This window comes from Pleurodeles waltl, chromosome 11 (genome assembly GCF_031143425.1).
Source record: "Pleurodeles waltl isolate 20211129_DDA chromosome 11, aPleWal1.hap1.20221129, whole genome shotgun sequence".
Lineage (NCBI taxonomy): Eukaryota > Metazoa > Chordata > Amphibia > Caudata > Salamandridae > Pleurodeles > Pleurodeles waltl.
This window is the reverse complement of record NC_090450.1, coordinates 334,027,114-334,034,941: the sequence shown is the minus strand read 5'-3', so window position 1 is coordinate 334,034,941 and position 7,828 is coordinate 334,027,114. Positions and strand designations below refer to the sequence as shown.

The window sequence follows — 7,828 nt, the reverse complement described above, 5'->3', positions numbered from 1 at the left end:
GTGCTGTATGCATGCAGATTGTGGTAGTAGCCGGCAAAGGACAGTGTTATATCAGGGAGGTTAGTGTTAGAACTACCATATGCATCAATAATCTCAGGCACAATTCTGGTTGTCTGGTGGGATGAAGCTAGCCAATACAATATTTTCCCGTTCTTGTCACCCCATTCGTAAATCCTGGCCGTAGCAGTGCGCCTAAGTTGTTTGGCAGCTTCCAGGGACTGGAGGCGTATATCCTCATGGATAAGGCCCAGCTTGCGAGATATGACGTCATGCGTTTTCAGTGTCACATTATTCTTCAGCTGGAGGGCACATACCTCAAGTTGAATGAAGAAGAGAGCGCGGGATCGTTCCTGCCCTGATATGTCCCAGGGCAAATTCTCTCTGCCCACAAGGTGCTGGCTGTAATAATGAAACCCTTGCTATCACAGAAATATTTCTGGAGTTCAGTGCCAAGCTCACAAACATAATGCTTATCCTGAAAGTACCAGGCATTAACGCGCCACAGTGGGCGAAAACGATCCGCGAGGAGCCAAGTTAAAGGAGGAGAGGGGCATGGTCTGAAATTCCACGTGGGAGAATCTGGGCCCGGGAAACAGCTCAACATTCAGGAGTTGGCATACAGACAGTATTGATACGCGAGTGTGTATAGTGTACTGCAGAGGTTTGTGTAAACTGACGCCTCCAGGGGTTCAAAATCCTCCATTACTCACTGACTCTCAAAGTGGTGGCACAGCTGGTGAGACTTGGCTTCTGTAATCCTGGATGTAGTGTTCCGGAGGTCTTGACAGAGCAGTGCAACACCCACCCGGACCTCTCCAATCTTGGTTTCCACTGCGGTTTGAGAGGTCTGAACAGCCTGAAGGATTGTGGCAAGGTCACATTCGGAAGGAAGGGGATCCCCCTCGGCCCACACCCCCAGCCTGTTCCGCCAGAGGCCCAGTGGTGTACAGGTACATTTATGTTTGAGAGGCCGGTGGACGGGCGTGCTTATCTTTGCCCATAGCTGCAGATGGTCAGTGATCAGTATAATGATGTAACTCTTCCAGTGATGGAGGCTCGACCCGCTTGCCACAAGCCTGTGGGAGCACGAGCGGTCTGCCTCAATGCTCCCCCATGTTCAATGGAATCGGGGCCTCCTCCCTGTGTAGCTATCCCCTCAGACCGCCTCCAGAGGGGGGAGTGTAACTGACATGGAATGCGGGCACGAAGAAGAAGGAGTACCAACCCCAGTCCGATGTATGGAAGGCACTGAGGAAGCTGAACATGAGCAGAGGTCCCTAGAGTCCAGAGCTGAGACCAAAGTATCTCATCCCCTGAGGACGCCCACTCCCCCATTTGCATCAATGGGGGAGCTCAGCGTGGTGCAAAAGAATCTCAATGTGCAGCGGGATATATGAAGTGGATGTCCTTAAAAGAAAACCTGTGATGTAGCAACTAGGACTCTTTAGTAATCAGGTGACTGGACAACACAGAGGACAAGCAGTGGCTGTGATCCATATGATGGGGACCAGCAACTAGGGGCAGGGCGGCCCTTAATAACGGTTAAACAACTCAAAGTAGTGCAAGCCACGAATAGTCCTCCGCAGCCGCAGCAGCCTCCATGGGCCTTCCACCACTGCATGCCCCCACTCCCCAGGGCCAGCATGTAGGCCACAGAAGCAAGCCAGAGGGCAGCAAGGGCCCACACCAGCACAGCCCAACACTCCCAGTCTCCGATGATGGCAGCCCGGGAAGGAGCGCCCTGCCCCACTTAGCTCCCACCAGATTAGGCTGCTGGGGGGGTTGGTGGGTCTTCAACTCCTGTCTCACAGCACGGTAGATTTCCAGCCCCCCTGCTCACCCCAGCCGGCTCCCAGGAGGCTGCGCCACTAGAAGAGTCAGTCCACGGGGGCCACAGCAGACAAGCAGCCGTGGACAGTCACCTGCATGCCACGGAAACCCCTTGAGTTAGCCCCTTGAGGTGGGCGGTGGGGACGCGGCCTTCAGCACAGGCTACCACACCAAGAACGACAGCGCCACTGTGTTTAGTGCAGAAGGGGCAGCTCTGGAACTCTCCTGCAGGCTACAGAAGGAACGGGGTGGGCTCGGGTACCAAGAGGCAGGCAGGGGTATAATTTGTAGTGGCTCATGGCAAGGAATTCGAGTGGATGACGAAGGATCCCGGAGCACTCTTAGAATGCGACCGCCATCTTGATGCTTAAACCACATCCCCTGTCCTCGTACAATTTTTTTAAATACCTTGCAAGCAGTTTTATCTGAGGCCTTGCAAGCTCCCACTTCTGCAAGATTTTAACTATCATTTCTATCATAATTTTTAACTTTGAACAAATAACACTTTAGGTGAACACTGCATCCCTATTCTATCAATAACAAAAGTCACACAACACAATCAAAAACAAAACAAGGAATTCCAAGTCCAAATTTCAGAACTAATAAACTACTATAAATGGGAAAAAACAGGGAAAGAAAAAATAAACATATAGAAGTCAAGGGAAAGGTTAACACTAAAGACCTGATAATGAAGGGGTCATTATCAAATACAATAATTATTACATTCAATAAAAATAAAAACCTATTCTAAATTTGTGAGAAAAAACATGCAATGTTAGAAGTGTACTGTACCAACATGTGCATATGCTGTTAAATAGCAGAACTCAGCCTCCAATTAAATTTAAGCACGTTTAACCTGCTAAAAATTAACAATGGATGTCAATTTAGCTGACCAAATTACCAGGTGTGAAAAACATTACTCGAATTAAAATTGTAATCTGCATAAACAAAGCTTTGCGCATGGATCGCAATATAAAAGGAAACGTATAATCAGGTCCCATATATACTAGGACAGCCCTTAAAAACTAGAATGCCAATTATTCTATTCTACTCAAACAGAACACAAAGAGTGATGTCAAAATAAGAAATGTAGAGTCACTAGACCAGTATTCACTCCTGTCACATTACTTTTCTCTCCAGTAGCTGTAATATGCTACATATTGAAATTATTGTTTACCACAAGTTTAACAAAAATCTTAAAGAGTAATGTTTTTTCTTGTTCAGTCAGCTCCAGCTAGCCTCTTTCAATAATCTAGTTGCTCCAATATATGTTTGCCGACCTATCAGAAACCTTAACTATTGACAATTCTAAATTACATATAAAAAAAAAAACGAAAACTAATTTATCAACAGGCACTCTAATTAACTAAAACATACCCTTCAAATTGAGCAAAACATAAAAACTAAGAATATGGCAAACAGCAATTAATAAGAACCATTTTAAAGTAGACCTTTAGTGCACAATGCCAAACTCATATTTTCAAACTCAATAGAAAAGACTAATATCCACATGTAATACAATCCCATCTGCAGTCTGGGGAATATATATCCGCCTATCATTCAAATTTCAACACAAAGGTATCTATCTTGCCATTAAGATAGGCCACTTTGTTGCTCAAACCCTGTTTAAAAGTCCACCAATGGCTCTAGAGGATAGTGGATAGTCAGCCATAAGCACTTATTCACAGTGAAAACTACCAACAAAACTAATGCCTATCAAAACAACTGCATACTTTAAATTTACATTTTTTTACTCTTTTGTAAAGATTCAACCAAAAAAGTATTTATAAATGGACAAGAAACAGTATTTAAATCCATTGCAATAAAGAACTCAACTGACAACATAAAAGTAACATTATTATATAGAGAAATGCAACCGAATTTCAATTCCACTGGAAGATTACATACAAATAACTCAAGAAACTGCACATGAATTTTAGAGGAGAAAAAATATTAAACACAAGACACAGCAAACTACAGGTATGACTATACTTTAAAAATTGCATTTACCAAAAAATAATAAAAACAATAAAACTAATTCTTACTTTTTAATATTACAGAACTCCTACCGGAAACTATAAAAACACATAGCTATGAAATCGACAATCACACGGAAGATACATTAACAACGCAAGTGATCAATACAGACAACTTCCAATCAATGGACATTACATCTGACTTACTCATAGACTGGTTTACTATAGATCTTGGTGTTAAAAATTTAACAGAAGCATCACGGGAACATTTCCCAACTACAAGTGAAGTAATTTTCTGTAATGGATATATTACCAACATAATACAAGAATGGTAATACGGTGTAAATAAAAATATTTGCAGGACTATACTAAAAATAAATTGATTTTATAAAAATAGCAAAATTACAAATGACTTGCAAACATTTGATAAAAAAAGTCTAGCTAACTCATACATATTGTGTTTATTTGTAATTCTCGTTTTTCATATCTGCTTTTATTTTAAATTCTACAACTTAAAAGTATGTATAAAAACAAATTTTGGAATAAAAATAAAAAGTGTGGTAAAAAAATAGTATTGTTACATCCCTAAATACAATTAATAACACACACACAACAAAAAAATACACACTATAAGTCAAAATATCTCTACAAAACAGAGGTGATAAATACTACATAAGGAAACGTATTACCTTTGCTACACTCCACTCTAACCAAATTTACACCACTTCACTTAAATATACCTCACTACAATATAACATACTTCATTCCATACCAATCAACCCTAAGGCAAAGTAACCTAATCAATGTCTTAAATAGGCAAAACCTATTGGCTTTGCCAACGCTTGTTTACTTTATACTGTTGCAATTGGTTTCTATTATTTTACTCAGTAAAGAGAAAGACGCATAAGCCTCGCATCTGTGTCCTTAATAGAAAAATTCTTATGGCTAAACTAGAAAAATGTTTAACCTATATCCTGTTCCTGGCATGGAGTGCATAATGCCCGCCTCTGTCCTTAACTGAACTGAAAGTGGTATAATATACCTCTAAGTTTGTGTAATTTCCCTTTTTCGGTTTTCAAGATCTGGTCGTACTACTCGGGGGAGTATTTACGAATCTAACTCCCGTAGTGGAATGTTGTAATTTTTGGTTAAGTTCGAACAGAGCTGAAATGTAAGAATTTGGCAATGTGGGTGTTGTAAAGGGCGCTACACTCCAGAACCAACTGTAAGCAAAAAACAATCGCTCATCAACAATGTGAACCGTAACCAGGTCCTGTCTGCGATGCGCCACTACGGATTTTAAAAAGTTAGAACGCGCGGTATGGTATTAGCGGCCACGCTCGGTCTGAACACTCCACTCACAGGCGCATCTCTAGCTGAACATACGTGGTAGTGCGTACAGTGTTTTAGACTAAGCCACTAATCTCGCACACATGCGCAAAGTGAGTGTTTGGTTACTCCGCACGCGCACAACAATTTCACCAGGAAACAGACAACGCTCCGCGCCCAATGTGATGTCTTGATGTCGGCGCAGTGACGGCAGAGCTAGTGGACGCTGTTTGTTGTGGTTTGGAAGTAAAGATGGCAGCCCGCGGTGGATCCGCAGCTTCCTCCGCTCTGGGTGCCGCACCTTCCCATTTCTCCGCTCTCTTGCTTCAGTTTACTGCCATTACAGGTGAGCCAATGAGGGCAGGGGATCCTCCGTGTGAGAGTGGGAGCGGGAATCAGATGCACAATAGACTTTTAGACGAAAAGTATTATTTGACCCCCTAAATTAGAAGGGAAACCAGGTCCACGCGGAGAGAAGCGAGGTCCTATTCCTGTCAGGAAATAATTGAGAAAGATCTGGAGGGTCTTCAAAATGGAGGAAGTTTAGAAGGAACCGTTTGAGTCAAGGGTTGAATTGGAAGGGTAGTGTCTGGGGCGTAGAGCAACATTTGATAGGGAGGGGATAGTTACTTTACGCCCGAGGAACTTTACATATGTCACTGGCTTTCTTGGCAGTACCACTCGTTGGTTCCAGTGCTACCAACCTCTAAAATGTAAATGTCTTTAAAAAAAATTAACATTTGTGTTGTAGTGCCCCGTTTCCTTTTAAAGATGTTTCTACAATAAGTAAATTGTGGACCCACAGACCGCGTCGTAGTGTGCAGTCACTTCAATTTGCTTTCCAAAATATGTAGGCATTACGTATAGTCTTATTACGTATCTATATTTCTGTGTAGTTCTCGCATTGTAACATTCCATCTCCTCCTCGTTTTGTAATACTGCAGTGTTGGTCAGTGACTTGGGACAATTTTAAGAGTTGAGGGACTATTTGGTAAGGTTTCTTCCATTCACAGTGAGCGCAACTCCCCTTGAAATTTCCTCTCCAGGTGTCCACTAAAATTTTATAAGACATGAGAACTCTTCAGATATGCAGAAATCAAGTGGTATTGTCAGTGATGTTCAGGCCATCTGGATGCAGTGATTTTAAACTGTACATCCAGAAATGTTCTATGATGTCCAGTAGTTCTTTTTTTAAAACATGTTCCACAGGGAACATATCTGAAGAGTTCTCAGGACTGCACTGATTCCACGTTCCAATTGGAATCTTCACTCATGATGCTTTTTGAAAATCCAGCAGTGTCAGCTATGCAGCCACTGAGCAAACCATCTTGTACTACCTGAGGAAGGCGGAAGCTGAAATGTAGTAGAAATATATTTTTGTTCTTTAGCGAGATCATCTGTTTGAGTCACTTCTTTCTTGGCTATATATAGTTAAGTTTTTATTCATGTCTTGGAACTCGGATGAGGTCAACATAAAACGAAAAATGTAGCAAATAGCGTAGATCACATTTATAGAACAAAAAACTTTTTGTCAAATGACTTCATTGTTGGGAAAGAAGATACATTGCCAAGCTGCTGCTAGTGTCTTACGACTCCAGTGTAAAAATATTGATCTTAAAATATGATGTCGAGGAAAGTGCAGGACAAACAAACAGCACATGATTGTACTCCTGTTACACAAACTGTACAGTTTCCTGATATCTTTGGAATTAGAGTGGGGGCGTGGCCTGCAGCTGATGGAGCCGCACGCCTAACGCGGAGCTCCCGCAGCAGTCACGGCCTGGAAAATCCTGAAGACACAATGGCCCCAAACATGGATCTGAGCGGCGCCCAGGGGCTCGGAGTACCTGGGGCACCAGTGCCAGCGCCTGAGCCCCGAGTCGGGGTGAGCTAAGATGGCGGCCGCAGCTCGGGAGTAGGGCGGAACGGCACTGCCTGCACTGAACGGCGCTGGAGACGACTGGCACTTCAGAAGGGACAAGGGAGGAGCCCACAACCAGGTACGGCAGGAGCGACAGCGCCCCCCCTCGCAGAGATAGTGAGAGACGGCGCTTGCACTGCGGGGGGTGAGAGGCTTGCTCTGCTGCCGGAAGCAGGAGACTGGGCCTGACACAATGGGTAAACCGAAGAGAAGGGAGGGCCAGGAACCGGACGGTCTGGGGGCTGCTAAACCACCTGAACAAACGTCTACCACTGGGGCAAACATTGATGCACCAACCATGGAGACCACACTGGACACAATACTTCAGGCGATCCTGGACACTCGTGAGGCCCTTGAACAGAACATAGATACTCTAACGGTGGATCTTTAGTTGCCGAGAGATGACCATCGCAGGTTAACGGACAGAGTGGTTTCCAATGAAAAGGCTCTAGAGTAAATGACCCCATTCCAAAAAACCCTCTCTACGGACCTACTAGGGCTCACGTCTCGAGTAAAATTGCTCGAAGCGAGGGTGGAGGATGCTGAAAATCGTGCCCGTAGAAGCAATATCCATCCAGTGGGACTACTTGAAAAGGTGGAGTTGAGAGCAGCAAACATAGAAATTTTCCTGGAGAACTGGATAAAGGAAGTGGTGGCACCAGAGGGCTTATCCCCCTTCTTTGCCATCAAAAGAGCTTAAAGGGTGTCAACCAGACCTCTCCCCCCGGGAGCTGGACCTCACCCGATTGTTGCCAAACTGCTCCATTTTAAA

At 43.8% G+C, this 7,828-nt stretch overlaps 1 protein-coding gene across 1 annotated transcript in view; it reads left to right on the top strand.

The window, feature by feature from the left end:
- The first annotated feature begins 5,239 nt into the window (after positions 1-5,239).
- The window catches only part of UBXN7 (UBX domain protein 7), a 484,260-nt gene continuing 481,671 nt past the window's right edge, over positions 5,240-7,828 (top strand). The window contains exon 1 of the mRNA XM_069213616.1: positions 5,240-5,481. Coding sequence (XP_069069717.1) covers positions 5,388-5,481 — 94 coding nt within the window. The 5' untranslated portion in view covers positions 5,240-5,387. The remainder of the gene's footprint in view (positions 5,482-7,828) is intronic.